At 39.6% G+C, this 16,427-nt stretch overlaps 1 protein-coding gene across 7 annotated transcripts in view; it reads right to left on the reverse strand.

Moving 5' to 3' along the window:
• ARHGEF28 (Rho guanine nucleotide exchange factor 28) overlaps nt 1-12,145 on the reverse strand; it is a 130,080-nt gene extending 117,935 nt beyond the window's left edge. For all 7 annotated transcript variants that reach the window (XM_084503448.1, XM_084503447.1, XM_084503444.1 and 4 more), the window contains exons 1-2: nt 12,049-12,145; nt 3,332-3,375 (exon numbers count right to left, since the gene is read on the reverse strand). In XM_084503448.1, coding sequence (XP_084359574.1) covers nt 3,332-3,364 — 33 coding nt within the window. In that variant the 5' untranslated portion in view covers nt 3,365-3,375; nt 12,049-12,145. The remainder of the gene's footprint in view (nt 1-3,331; nt 3,376-12,048) is intronic.
• Between the last annotated feature and the right edge of the window lie 4,282 nt (nt 12,146-16,427).

The following is a 16,427-nucleotide window of genomic DNA, read 5'->3' on the forward strand; positions in this document are numbered from 1 at the left end:
TTGAAATAACAGTGCTGTATGCATCCTCCAGCTTTGTAAGAGCTGCTCAAACACAGCTAGTCAAAAAAGTATTTTGCATGTAATCTTTACAAATATTAACAATTGTATTATAAACACAGAAATATAGTTATTCTAAGGTAATTTTACACAAAATGAGAGTCTCTCAGACAGACATTTTCAGAATTAGGAATGGCATAAAATCCACCTGAGACAGATACTAAGTATATTTGAATACAGTGTGAAAAGCATCCTAATTTTGGACCTAGCATACAGTAGATCCCTCTCTCTCTCTCTCTCTCTAGTAAAAAAAAACCACATTTTTGTAGAGGCTGGAAGGTTGTGATTAGTTCCTACCTTTTGATCACTTTAATTGAAAGATTTTTCTGACAGCAAAAAATACTTACTACTAAAACTCACCTTACTTCTGCAGAAAATAATGTGTTATAACCATATGTTGCCATTATTTTTTAAGTTGCATGTGAACAGCATGCAACTGTCATTATGTCTTATTTTCTATATTCACCATTCCCTTTAAAAGGGACTGGAACACATCAGAAGTAACTGCATTTGTTGCAATGCAAATATCTGTCATGCTTCCTGTCTCCCCAAGAGATGCTTTCCCTGTCCTTTATAATGGATGAAAGACTCAACAATTTTTTGCTAAGCTCAGATGGCCAGAAAACTGCTTAATGATGTCTAAGGAACTTCAAATCAGAAAGGTCTTTCATGTGTTATGTGAATGCTGACTTGATTGTGTTCTCCAGCAAAGTCATGCAAATGACAGCAGCAGTGGGAAATAGTTTCCAGAACTGACAAAGTAATTGGATCTGACTAAGAGAAAAGAAATACCTTAACTCAAGGACTCCTCAAGATAGACAGACCTCTTTGATCTTCCCGGATGCGCTGAGGAGCACTCACATTAGGAACAATATTGTAAGGGGTAGGATTGTGAAGGTGCAACACTTTCAGATGCTAACTCACCAGAGCAGCTGCAGACCACAACCAGCAAGTCCTGAAGCAACACTCAGGTCCAGGACAGGCTCTCACTTGTGCAAGGCTTACAGTGAGCGTTCCCAGGTTGTTGTGGTTTAACCCGGCCGGCAGCTAAACACCACGCAGCCGTTCGCTCACCCTCCCCCCCTCCCTCTCTGGGACGGGGGAGAGAAATGGAAAGTGAAGCCCGTGAGTTGAGATAAAGACAATTTAATAAGACAAAATAATAATAATAATAATAATAATAATAATAATAATAATAATAATAATAATAATAATAATAATAATAATAATAATACAATTATGATAATAGTACTACTACTAATAATGTGTACAAACAAGTGATGCACAATGCAATTGCTCACCACCCGCTGACCGATGCCCAGCCTAACCCCGAGCAGTCCGGTGCCCCTCCCCCAGCTAGCCACCCCTAAATATTGTTTAGCATGACGTCAGATGGTATGGAATACCCCTTTGGCTAGTTTGGGTCACCTGTCCTGGGTCTGCCCCCTCCCAGCTCTTACTGCACCCCCAGCCTGCCTGTTGGCAGGACAGAGCAAGAAGCTGAGATGTCCTTGGCTTGGTATGAGCACTGCTCTCCAATAATTAAAACATCAGGGTGTTTTCAGCACTTTTCTCATCCTAAGCCAAAACATAGCATTCTACCAGCTACTAGGAAGAAAATTAACTCTGTTCTAACTGAAACCAGGACACAGGTAAAATCACATTCTCACCCCTGTCACTCTGTAAGTGACTAACACAGCCCAGCCTCCTCTGCCTCCACCTGGTAAGCCCCTACTTCATAACAGATTTATCACAATTATTATCCAAATGCTCTTATTAATTGGAGTAAGTAAGAGATAGGAAAGTCCAATCTGTCCATGTAGTAACTGAATTGTCCTCAGCATTAAACAATACAATAACGTCCACAGATTTGCACAGATCTCACAAACCTCCATCTGGCTCACGAGTGTATAATCAAAATATCAAGCAGAACTGGCCTTAGATCTTATCCTTAGGGAGTATCACTTGTAGTAACTTTCTCTCTATCCTGGTGAGTGTTCCTGCAATGTAACCCACAGCGTATCCATACATCCTTATCTGGATTACAGGACCAGTATTAGTCTCCACCTTCATCTGACAGAATAATTTCCTCTGAGACGTGGCATCAAATGTTTCATTTCAATTAGCGGGATTAAGCCCAATTACACTGCCCTTGTCTAGCCCATCTGTTAAACTATTCCAGGAAGATATCAGATTAGTCTGATGCAGCTACCTCTGATGAAACCATGTTAAATTCTATCAATTACCAACACATTCTTAATTATCCTTCCTGTTAAAAATTGTTGAGACCTTGCACACAACATGAGCAGTTCTTACAAACCTCCACCCCACCTTTACAGACGCTGCAGTTAGTTTTCCACAGCATGAGGTTCCCACTCCTAAATTGACAAAGACAAAGAAAACTCTTGGTGTTTTAGAAAATCCTAAATTCTTTCAGTACTCCAGGGTACAGATGATTAATGCCTGCCTCCATTTTCAACCCTATCTTATCACAATAATCAGATAATTGTTTTATTTCCATCTTTCACCACCCTTTCCATTCCCATTCAGTACACTCCCACTATTCTCCTATACAACACCATTCAGTAGCCCTACTACCATTCTCATTGAAAACCATGGCAGAACAAACTAAAAAAGATAAGCCATGGTTTAGTAATAATAATTACTAGGTTGCCTGAGTTTTAATTCCCATCATTACATCCCAGTAAATTAAATGTAACTAATGCATATCCTCACATCTTTTAACACATTTTTGATCTCTTCTGAGCTCTACTTATTATATCCAATCACTTCACATTTTGCAGAAAAAAAATACATTTGATTACCAATTTCAATCTATTAGGCTTACACACATATATATATACGTATATATATATATGTGGTACAATTTTGTGTTTTGAGGAACTGGAGAGAAAGGTAGTTTAGAATTGTATAATTGTACAGCTATTTACAGTAGCTGCAAATTGTGAGAAACTAGAAAGTGAGTGCCACCTCCTCACAGACAATAACTGTTTTGAAAACTGAGATTGAGAATGTTGAAGAATAAAATAATTATCCTAAAGAAAAAATAATTCTAAACTTACTTCAGAGAATGGAGCTACAGTATTATAAACCATCATCCCCACACATGCCTGCTTTCAACAGCAACATTCAACTGCCTAAGGTCGCAGACAGCTATAGAATGTTTTTTGGTTTCATTCACTCTGTGTTTGAATGAGCTGTTACCCAAAAGAAAGCGACTCTCAGGGCAGAAGCCCAACGTTGTAGAACTTACATAAAGAGGTACTTCAGTGCAGCTCAACTCCATTTTCACAGCACCTGGGAACAGAATAAACCAGCGGAATTATTACACAGCAAATCAGAAGGTACCGATATCACCCTATCCCATTTGCATCTTCCAGAATTAGTAAAAGAAAGCATAGTAAACTTATCAGACACCCAGTTGCCCAAAGTTTCCTCGGTGCGAGGAGAGGCTGGTGCAATGATGCTGCAGTAGGGGTGGCTGGTTTCATGGACACGCTGCATGCTTTTCACACAATTGGCACAGTAAAATAAAACAGGTCAGCAGACAGTGGAGCCTGGTCACAGAGACATTCCTAGTGGCAGCAGATGAAGTGCTGGGCCCTTCTTATCTCCGGAGGCAAAGAAAGGAATTTTGAATTTGACCTAGAGATGAAGTTGTAGCAGCCTTTTACTCCACACCAATATCCCAAATGTCTAGTGCTGGTATTTAGAAACTTCACAGAAGTTATGCCCAAGGCAAGTTGCCTTAAATACCCTGAACAGCAAATTACTGCCACAGTAAGTCACTGGAATTACTATAATTACAGCCATCATAGCAATACTGATTTCTATTATTATATTTCAAACACAATACAACCTCAAAATTCATACCCTAAAAATAGCATTCCTTGCAAATGAGAAAAGCATATCAGAAGCAACTACATCACTTTAAAACAGCAGGATGGGCTCAATAGCTACACTCAAGCCTTCTTCCACTTACTGAAATGGGCCACAAAAAAAGAGCCTGTCTTAAGAGGAGGCTGCCTCAGCTCAGATGTGGCCTTGTTTTTACAGCTGAACAGTTTCCAAAAACAACAGAGTTGTGCAGCACATTTCTTGTTAATGCATAGGTACAGCCTGCTATGAGTCAGATAGGATTTGAGAAGTTCTTCTCCAACAAGCTGCAAAAATTAAATGCAGAGCTTCAATCAAAAAAAAAAAATCACACACACATACACACATATTTCATTTAAACCATGGAGTTTGTTAATGCTCATCTCCCAGTGCTTGTCAATTCATCTATATTCACAAGTACCTACATTTTTGCGGTTTGACTTTAGTGCAATTTCAAAAGAGAAATCACTGGCCACAAGCATTCAGTCAGAAAAAAAAAAAGGGGGGGGGGGAAGAGAGAGAGAGAGAGAGAGAGAGAGAATGCAAAAGAGCACATTCATATCATAAGAAAAAGGTCTTAGGGAAACTTTAATCCAGCCAGCCTAGTCAGCAGCTAGACACAGGCAGACGGGATTCTTATGTTCCAAGGCAGGAGGAGGAATCCTGAAGCTGTCTCCAAGGTGTCTTGCTTTAACAGACAGAGACAAAGCTCTGCAGTTTCCAGCACCAGCATCCTGAATGCTGCCTTAGGAGAAACAGTACTGGAAGCACAGCTCTGTTTGCACAGAAGAACACAGATCTACAATAGAAACTAAAAAAACATAGCATTAAGTCTTCAAGGAGTATTTAAGGTGGAGCTTCTAGCAAGTGTCACATTACAGGACAGGTGAAGCACATTGACTTCTGTCCCTGACCTGTCACCAGCTCACAATTACTGCCACACACATCATTTAATGGTAGGCTGAAATGAATGAGAGACATGCCAGCCAGATGTTTTTGCACCATTGCTCTATAATGATATACAAAATCCCTTCAACTGCAGTGGTCCTCCCTCTTTCAAGGAGCACATCCAAACTGAACTCTGCCATCTCCTCTGTAAAAAAAATACAAGCACAATCAAATCATTATGCCATGCCAACAGAACTCGATCTACTCTGGATTACTTCTGACATATGACTAGCTTGAGCTCTACAGCATCATGAGATGCATGTTATACCCTTCTCTGCAAAGGATGAGGAAAACAGCTATCTTTGTAGCCTAGTCTCCATATTGTGCTGCAAGCATGCACAAAAAAGGCTTAATTTCATCCTTCCTTTCAGGAATTACCATTATCACCTATGCAATAAATGCCTTTTTTATTGGCTAATACGAACAGAACTCACTGGAGATATGATGCTATCCCAATTTTAGTTCCCTTTACCCTTTGTTTATGTCACCCTGTGGATCATAGAATCACAGAATGTCCTGAGCTGGAAGGGACCCACAAGGATCTTTGAGTCCAACTCCTGGGTCCCCAAAAGACCACCAAAAAATCAGGCCATGAACCGGAGATTGTTGTGCAAATGCCTCTTGAACTCTGGCAGGCTCAGTGCTGTGACCACTGTGGATGCTGTGGGAGCTTGGTAATTCTGAAACACCAAGCTCCTAGCTCAGTATTGATCCTGAGTGGATAAACAGCCCAGAGATTTAGGTCATTGGAGGCAATCAGTGTTCTCCTGTATAGCACTCAGAAAACATTGGATGCTGAACACTGACTAGAACCACACAGAAATACGCTCAGTATTTTCAACATGTGCTCCCCTGACAATCCAGCCTATAATGTTTTTTCCTGGAGACAAAAGCATCCCTAATGATGCCCTTTTTGCCTCCTGCAGAAAAACCAGTAACTGTCAACAGTGGGTGGATGGTTCTGCTCCTCTCGCTCTTCAGAGTGCTGGTTGTTTAGGAAAGGTTTCATACGAATGTCTCACGTCTTTCCATCTGGGGCTTACTGTAACTTGGTTTGCTTGCTAGAAGCAGCTGGGAGTGGCAGGAAGAGGATGCACGTAGGGAGGAAATACTCAGCTCTGGCTACTGAGCTGCTCTTTTGCAATTTCCATTTCAGAGAGAGGGACCGGAAGGAATCCTGCCACTCACCTCCTCCAAACCTCTTCCAAGTGCAGCTCAGGTCCCCATACAGCACTTTCCCCAGTAGCCAAGGGCTATCACATAGACGACTGAGGAGGAATCCAACCCTGAGCAGCAAGCACAGACTCCACATCTAGCTGGAAACAACAGATACACATCATTCCACAAAGTACAACCTCAACTACCCTTCCAGCATATGTGCTTCTGACTCAGAAACCAGTGGGATGGGCAAACAGCTCCAGTTTAAGGCATTGCCCACAAACACCAACCTCACATCTACTTCAGCAGGAAGCAGAATTCATCTACACAAACAGAAATACCTTTTTAGCTTCCAGATTGATTCAGTGTAGTATTAGATGTACTGGAAATATTTGCTGTGGTGAGCATTTCAGCCAAGTAGAAGTAAGTATACAAGAAAGAACAAAAAAAATCTTGAAAATAAAATGGTTTACCTATCTTTTTTTTTTTTTTTTTAATCTACACTGTCCATTAAATCTATTATCAAATGCTATTACTGGTCTCCTGACAAGCTTAAGCTTTATTGAAATGAACATCAACAAGTATTGTGGGTTTTATCTAAGTGCAAGATATATAAATAATCTCTCCTATACCTTTCTCTTGCTCTCACAACATCTAATTTATTGGTTGCTAATCACAGGACTCTTCTATTTCTTTCAACATCACAAATTTCAGCATTTTAAGGCATGGTTTCCCCAACTATCAAAACACGTTAAAAAGGCCAGAAGAAGATACCTGAAGTTTTTATTTTCCAGTAGTACATTGACTTAACTGCACTTTAATGGAAAAGACTTCAGTTATCAAACTTCTCATTCTACACACACCAAAGAAATCAGATAAAAGAAAGCATTATCTGAATCTCAGTGGAAAGGCATTTCTGCTAGCTGTCAAGGTGACCCTTCAGCCCTTCATTATTGTTTGGTTGTCCTGGCACCTACTCTGGATACTAGTGTATCATCACTATTTTCCTGAACAGAAGATACCACCTACTGATCCTACAGCTACCTGGCTTACAACTCAGAACTCGACTTTCTCCTCTTCACTGTAAATGAAGTGCATAACAATGGCAGAAAGACTCAGAGAAAGTGAAGACAGGACACGCGCCCTGATGGTTCTCTGTGATCCAGCACTGGTGTGGACCTCACTTAACTTAGGGCTCTCCTGCTGCCTTGCTTTTTTCATCCCACATTTCTGTGCCCCAGATCACTACTGATGATTCATGTATTGCAATATAATTGACTGAAAGTCAAATAAGCCTCCAGTAATACTTCATAGGTGGCTTGGAATTCAATTCTTCCTCTCTTTTTTTTTTTTTCCTTTTTTTTTTTTTTTCCTTTTTTTTTTTTTTCCTGTGTGTGTGTGATGCACATATTTAAACTCATGTTTATTAACACTGTTTATTACTACCATCAAAACAAGCATGTTAAATCTTGATTTCTGATCAAGTAGAGCAACAAGGAAGTAAGAGTGGATGCCACCCAGACTCTACTGGAAGGTAAGCAGGAACCCCTAGAATTATCATTCACAGTGCTTGAAAATGCATCATTATTTTCTAAGCAAAAAAGCCTTGTGCATTGTGCTGCTAGGCTTTTTGTGCTTTTTACAAGCATTTTAATAGGGCTTCCACCTAGCTATCTTCCTCTGCATGGCTGTGTTACACAGCACCTTTATCACTGTGTTGCCGTTATGTATAATTCATTAGTCCATAGTGGTAGGTGCTCTACCCAAAAACTACCCAAAAAACAGCCTCTAAGATGGATATGAATAATTTTACATAGTGTTTATACTTTTCATATCTAAATACTTTTTAAAAACAGTGCTACTCTAGTATGGCGTTCATGGAGCAGCTGGTTTCCATTAATAATGTTAATCCCACTGATTCCTCTCAAAAAATATGGCAACTGAACCAAACTGTATTTTTTTACTTACTGATTCCACCAGTTACGTTACGTATGCACAGGTAAAGGCTCACTCACTGCTTCTAAAGCACCAGGAAATGCACTGCACAGAGATCAAATGTAGTTTAGTACAGAACATCATTTTATGTACAGATCCTTGCTCCGAATCTGGTTAAAAGACACTGGAAGAATTAAAAGACAGGAAAAAAGTAGAAAGCTGAAACTGTACCTATGCTAAACACTGCATTCCAAAATACAAATATTTGCACCTTTGTAGCCAAGTTTTTTGACTGATCTTTCATTCTTACACCTGGCTTTCATGAAGATCTATAGCATGAAGAGGGTAGAGAGGAGACAAAGCAAAATCCTCAGTTAAAAACTTTGCAAGCATACTCTCTTAGTTCTTTTTGAACACTATTCAAACTGAGAAGTAAAATGAACCCTTGCCTAATAAATTTATAATGAAGTTGCTTGCATTAATGTTGATTACTTCACCAAACATTAGTTGCTCTTGAAACATGTGAATAGAAGAAATGCAGCTAAACACCTTTTTTAATAGCTCTCTTTTCAACAATTGGAGATGAAAAGAGTATTAAGTCTTCCAAAGAACATCACCTCACTTATGGCTACCGTACTTCTTCATAGAGAAAATATTTAAAGACTGTCCAAAAAAAGTCTCAAATTTTTACACTTTGAAGAATGATTTGGATTTTACAACAAAAACTACCCTAGAAAAGTGCCTCTCTGACAGCAGCTAGTTCCTGAAGTTGGCAAAGTTTATTCTTTATGCATTCCTGTATTAACATTCTTAATGTAGCATTTTCATTTCATCTAAAACCAAAACAGAGTTCTAGGTTTTAGAAACCTTAGGTTATACATTTCCAAAAGACAAAAAGAAAAACAAATTGGCCCTAAAATACAAAAACAGACATCTGTCTCACTTCCCCTACTCCTTTAATGACAGTTTTGACATAGAAAATTGCTTTCTACTGATTTTGTTTTAATGGTTTTAGAGTTTACCACCCCCTAGGTTCTCTACTGTGAAGTCATAATATTAATTATATCATTAAAGGGTTTACACAGCGTAGTTACACTTGTGTGGTTCACTGAGAAGGTAGCAGAAAAGTGGATCAGAAGTGTTTGTTTTTACCAATGCCACCAAATCCATGCTCCAATGCTGCTATCAGCAATGCTTCATCATCACTCACTCCTGGTCATCGACCAAAGTGCTAGAACTAACAAACAAAGTTAGGGGGGACACATTGTGTATACACCAATACTCCTGTAATTTCTCGTCCACGTTCATGAACAGCTAGAATTAACTGCCCTGAAAGCATGGCTTATTGAACTCAAAAACAGTTGGAGTGCATCTCAGCTCGCTTTGGAGATACGAGATGGTCCCGCTTTCTGATTATCCCAAGGGCAGCTGCAGAGCAGAATTCAAGCTTGTCTGAATGACTTCACCTCTATATTTTCATATTTTCAACTATGTGGAGCACCCTGTAACACTGAACACTGGCAAACTGTTTATTTAAATATATTTCCTGGAAACTATACAGTTCTCTTCCCCTTTGTCCAAACTTCAAATTGAAAGTGAAAGAGATCATTGCCTGAAAATCTTAATGGGTTTATTCAAATTCACAAGCTCTGCAGATTTTTTTTGCTCCTGAAATCTTACTTCTTCCTTCATCTTTCAAAGTGTGTAGGTGAAAGCCTGAAGCTCAAACAAGTTCCACTCTCCTACCAACACACATAAAGCAAGAACACAATTTCAATTCCAAAGCTGACAGATTCAGCTGGGAAGTCTTCTCCCTGATTTCTCCAGAATACGGCCACACACTGAGATGATACATAAAACTGTCATGGTACAGCTTTGTGTTTACTGACTCTTTTCCAGCCAAATTTAGTCAGCATATTGTTGCACAGACCTTCTTTCCAGCTGCTTCCCCTGCTAAATTAGCAATCAAGGTACAATTTTCTTTACTTAGCCCATATCATAGTGTGCAAACAATTCTGCTAGCAAAATTTCTTCACATTATTATGTGGCTAAATGTGTTGTCCATAGGCTGTGCAAAGCACAACAAAATACAGACATTAAAAATAGAGAGGGAGTTGACATTTTTGATATCAACAGTCATTAGATATTCTGATATTCAAATAAGTGGCTTCACCCTTCAGAAGGGTGAGTATTCTACTTCACAGCTCTCCTTTAATCATTAAGGTAGTTTAGCAGTACCCACATGTTAACAGCATCCACCTTAATGGTGCCTTTAAGATACAAGTCACACAGTTCAACTAGTCAGTCCAACATTAATTAAAAATCTGTAATTTCTGAAAAAATTCAGCAAACAGCATCGAGGAAAAATCAAAAAGCATCCCCAAGATGACAAGATGATGACAAGATTGATTGATGACATGATGCTCTAGATACAGTATATAGATGCAGTAATACTCAAGGTGCTACAGAGGTGAACTCGGGCACAAACTTTCAGTGCGATAAAACTTCTGCCTGCTCTTCTAGGTAGCATGCTAGCAGGTGAAACACTTATTTGTACGAGGCACAGAGAATGTATGTACCTGCTCTAAGATTACCACATCTCCCTCATCTATAAACTGAAAATCTCCATGTTCAGGTGCCAACTGACTGACACACAGACATGCAGAGATTTGGCTTTCAGCTGGCAAAGCCAAAAATTGGAACTGGATCTTCTGAGTCACCATATTAGTCATGAGCTGTCCTTCCTATATCCTGGTACAAATTCTTGTTCAACATGTTATTCAGATCAAAAGAACGGTGAGCCATTTTACACACCATACCCTTCCGAAGCAGCCGCACAAAGGAACTATTCTTGGGGGGAAACAATAGGAACTTCTCCGGAAAAACAGCAGCAGCTTCAGACCCAGAAAAAGAATACTCCTGTGTGATATTACGTAACAAAATGTTGGCAGAAATGCCCAATTTACTCGTCAACTGAGAAGGCCAGATGAGTTTCCTGGTAGATATTACTAACATGATTGCTTACTTTATTGCATTCAATATTCAAACACTGCTCTGGAAAAAGAAAAACACTACAGTAATGAGTCTTTTAACCAGATTTTGTCCTGACATTTTTATACCAAGTTTTCAGAACATAGTTCATTTTTCAACGATGTGGAAAAGTCCCTTTTAATCAAATGCCTCCTGAAGCCCTATTTCTGCAAAGCACAGCAGAGAGTAAATTACTTCCATAAAAGAGAGAGAAATAAAGTATGTCATCTGCTGGGCTTCTTATCATGTTTGCATGTCTTATAACAATCTGTGAAAACTACCTCCATTTTTGTATACCACCAAACTGCAGATGTAGGAGTAAATGCATAAGAATGCAGAAGATTTTCAGAGACTTTTTTTTCTTTTTTTTGCATAAGAACCACCGTTCAAGTTGAAAATTATGCAGCTCTAAGCTGCACACACTGTGCCATATAACAAAACACTGCATAAAAGCATTTTAAAATCTGTTTCTATGATTTTTACTGTTAGGAAAGCTTTCAATTCTTTTATATATTTAGTTAAAACAGTTTAAAAAAAAAAAAAAAAACTCCTTTGCTCCGGCTCAGGGAGGCTAAGGCTTAAGAGAGGACATGAGCTGAGAAAACACCAGCAGCTCTGCAGGCAAAGTAAGGAACAAACACAAATAAATAGATGATATAGATGCAGTTACAGCTATAGATAATATAAGACATAGATGTTATAGATACAGTTATAGCTACGGATAATATAGATACAGATGTCACAGATACAGTTATAGATATGGGTATTGTTACAGATGTCGCTTTGTATATAGTTACTGATACAGATTGTGCGACAGATGCAGTTAAAGTTAGTTATAGTTACGGGTATAAAAGCACCTCCGTTTTCCCCCCCCCGGGACTTCAGCACCCCCCTTTCCCACGGCACCGCGTCCCGGCCGCCAAACGCCGTGGCAGCGGGGGCTGCCGGGGGTCGTCGCTCGGCAGGTGCCGCCGGGGGCTGCGGGCCCCCGTCCCAGGGCTGGTGTCCCCCTCTCGGCCTTACCTGCTCGCGAGGAGAGGGGAGTGAGGTCCGCACGGGGAGGGGATGCCTGTGTCAATGCCGATGCCGGTGCCGGTGCCAGCGTCCAGGCTCGCCCCGCCCTCGCCGCCCCGTCGGGGGCGATCCCTGCGCGGCCCCGGCGGCCCCCGGGCGGCTCCCGGAGCGCAGCGCTGCCCTCTGCCGGCCGCGGAGCCCCCAGGGGCCCTGCCCCGGCCCGTGGGACGCTGCCACCCGCGGGGGGGTCGTGGTTTGAGCTGCGCTCGCAAAGAGGGCGGCGGTGCCGGCTGCCGGCCGCCCGCTCGCACAGCCCGGGCAGGGGCAGGATGGGGCGCGGAGTACCCCAGGCTTGGGCTGGGGGCAGGTCTGGGTTGCAGTTTTCTCGTGCAGCTTAGAAATTAGTTCACGCAGGGGGACAGCGTGCTGCCTGGGCAACGGCAGCACTTTTGCACGGTGCTGTGAGGATGAAAAAAGCTCGTGCAAGTGCTGTCAGCAATGCATGGAGAATTGTTTCGCTGGGAAGCATCATCTGAAGCACCACTTATACAAGTCCTCTGAGAGTATCATCTATGAAAGCGTGCTCCTGCTGTGCTTGTTTTATATTCTGTACTTTTTTTCCACACCCAGAGGGATAATTGCAGGTGCTGACTTCTGAACTCTCCTTGGCCAAAGGCAGTAATATGAGCACAAATATAAATCAAGCAATAAACAAACAAACAAAAAAAAGCAGCAATAACAAAAAACAAACAAACAAAAACAAAAGAGTGTCATGATGTGCTGCTCTTCAGAGGTAAGGAATGAATGAATGAATGAATAAATAAATAAATAAATAAATAAATAAAAGCAGGCATTTTAACAAGGAGTGGAGTAAATGCTAGGAAAAGGCAACAGTAGAAGACAGTTTGTTCCCCAAGATTCACTGGGTATAGTGGGTAAGGACTCCTCTCTGAGGCCTAAAGAAAAGGTTTGAGGTCACATATGCAGGCCTACCCCTTGCTTCACCACAAAGGGTGAAGCAAATAACATACCTTTCTCTCTTGTGCACACACACACACACCCCTCATTGTAGCCTGTCTCAGATCAACATTTCCATTAATTTGATTTCCCTTTAAAACAAACAAAAAAACAAAAAACAAAAAAAAAAAAACATTTGAAATTAGAATAGTAAACACATTAAACTATCAACACAGATTGGTACTGTAAAACAAACAAGCAAAAAAGCATACACAGGAAACAGTAACACAACTGAGGCTGACATTCTCCTTATCTTATACTAGAAGGCTTATATGTTTTACATTCAACTAATAGAAAAGCTGTACCCAGGCTGGTAAATACAGTGAAAGCTTCGAGTTAGCAGCACAAAATCACCACTAGACTCAAATTTCATAAAAAAATTCAACTTTCTTTTTTTTTTTTTTTTTTTTTTTTTTGTCATTTTATCAGATGCCCTCAATGCAATCTTACTTCTGTAATTTGCTTTCATTCACCTATATAAATGAATGATAGTCTCAGCAGGTTTTTTTTTTTTTAAAAGATAATGTATGTGCTGCAACAGAGCATAGGTAGCAAAGATAACCCCCTGTAAGAGAGAAAGAAGCCAGTAAAATCTGACTTTTTCCTGTGTTTTAGTAAGATTCACAGTTTTACACAGTACGTCTGTCTTTAAAATTTGAAACTTCTCATTTCATTTCTCCATGTAGCTTATCATGACATACCTGACAAACTTCTGCTCAGAGAACCAGGAAGCAGGAGCTTTCTGTGATGCACCTATTAAATCCAGAACTGAAATTGCAAAGGTGATATATCCACTGGGTATTTCCATCATGCAAACAAGCATCTAGGTAAGCTTGTTGTATGTACATAGATACGTATGCAATATGACAAGTTTTGCTTAACCAACCCAAGTATCAAAGCAAGGAAAACACAGACTTTGGAGACTCTCTTTGGATTGCACAGAGCATCCTGACATCCGCATGACAACCATTACCCAGGGCTTGTACATCACTGACTAACATTTATTCAGTTCTTGATGTGTAGACTTATTTCTGCTGCAGTAGTAAATGTGAAGAAAAAAAAAAAAAAAAAGAAAAAAAAAAGAGATCAGTATTATCTGCGCTTTGTAGAAGTATTTGAAGACAATGGCCTGTTGCAGGAAGCACGGCCGAAAGCACGACAGACACCAGTAGAGTCAGATCATGCTCCATTTTATTGCCCAAATAGCCTAACTTTTATAGTGAACTTAACAGGAGCGGACAGTGTTTCACACAAGATTATTGGTCAAAAGCACTCAGACAAACAGCTACAAGAAAACAACCCCACCTGCAAGAAAACAACCCCCTTGTGATTAGCAGTCACATAGACCTTGTCCTTGAAGCCAGCTACTGGTAACAATATTTTCCTGAATTCCTCAATTGGGCAATGTGGGAACACTGTCATGGGAACTTCTCATAGTTGCCCTGGTAGCTTGGTTTGCTCAGCTACAGCAAGCCATGGGATTCTTGCTGTTTCAAAAATCCCTCAACAATGGCCTGCTTGAGAACAGTGACATGGGAAATAAATTGGCACATTGCAATATTTAAATAAATGTGGGCAACGGTTTTTGACTGTTTTGCAATTTAGGTTCAAGGTGAACTTTTTGCTGTTTTCCATCATAGGATAATGTTTTTAATGCTATCATTTCTACATATCAGTTACTAAATGGAGTTTAAAGCAAAGAAACTTCTTAAAGCCAAATTTGACCTGACATTACTTATTAATTAATAAGAATGGAGATATTTAAATGAATGCCTAGCATTCATATGCAACAAATAATTTTATGAAATGGGAAGCACAGTCAGAGAGGCAGTTTCTGGACCTTACTGTACCACAACTAGTACATAATACCCTTCTGCCTCCCAAGTAACATACATGTAGCTTGGAAAAACTTCTCCATGTGAACTTCTAATATTATAGTATGGATAAATTCTTACATAAATAAGAATGCTGAAATAATCCTTGCCTTAAGACCTGAAGAGGTGTTAGTTGTGGTACAGTAAGCTCCAGAAAGCAAAGCTACTCTCAAAAGAAAGAAAGAAAGAAAAAAAGTAAATTAATTTTACATCACTTTCCTTCAGAGTATGTCACAGAAACTACAAACTGCTATCTAGGCAAGGATTAAAATCAAGACATACACTCAAATACCTTTAAAACATAGTGTTCTTATACACTATGTTTTTTGTTTTTTTTTCTCTACCTTCATTTTTAAAGGGGATTTTAAATGAGAAATTTAAACCAAAAATTAAATAGGGGGCTCTTTCTCAGGTGTAAAATGTGTGAGATCTTCCCTGAAAAGTTAACTCTGCAGGTACAAAACTTGTGTTTTAAATACTGAAATGCAGTATCCTATGAAATCTAATGTCATTTTTTTTCTGTAAAAACTTTTTCTTGTTTTGCATTATTTCACTGGAGTGCATTACAGGCTCCAACCAAGGAAGCCAGTGAAAGGTAGATGATGATTATCCAGGGCAACCAGAAAAATTGCAACTGTAACCTGCACTAACTCTGAGCTCAAATAGGCATGCAAATCTAAATCAAGTATTTGGCAAGAATTGCCTGTGCTACACAAGCATCATTAGAGCCATTAAAACTCTTTTTGTTTGTTTTTAGATGCAGAAACATGAAAAAGCCTGAAGACTAATGATGGCTATTTGCTGGCAACACCAAGGCCAAACTCACCATCCAGACGTACTTCTGCAACCTGCGAGAGATTGCTCCCTCTGAGCAGGGTCAAAAAAATATATTTTTGGAACCTACGAAGAGGCAATTTTTGTTTTGTTTTAAGTAAGGTATGTCTCAAGTCTGCTTTAACGCACTTAAAATCTTTCCTGACGCAATTCAGCCTTTTCTGCTCTTAGTGAACTCATTAGATTTCAAACCTAAAACCAAAACTCTGGCTGGTTAAAATACCAGACAATATAGATAAACCTATTCTGCATCAAAAACTTAGAACCCAGATGTGCCATTTTCTGCTTATAGTTGCACATACACAGTCTGATTTACACTGTCTCAACTCCAGATTTCCATCAGAGAGTCAGTAAAAGTGACTTCTCTGTAAACTGCAACCTGTTTAATTTGAGGAGGGCTGGAATGAGCATGTACCCTGAGACGGTAACGAAGATTAAAAAATAAAAATAAAAATAAAAATAAAAATAAAAATAAAAATAAAAATAAAAATAAAAATATCTATGACAGCTCACACAACTGCTCATGGAGGAATGCAACCTCGTACATACAGAGCAAGAATATTTTCATCTTCATTTATATCCAACTCCTCATGCCTACAGTATTAAACATTCAGAATTTGCTTGCTTTATTACTCACTTTAATACTACACTTCCACTGGCTTT

Source organism: Aythya ferina (assembly GCF_964211825.1).
Source record: "Aythya ferina genome assembly, chromosome: Z".
Lineage (NCBI taxonomy): Eukaryota > Metazoa > Chordata > Aves > Anseriformes > Anatidae > Aythya > Aythya ferina.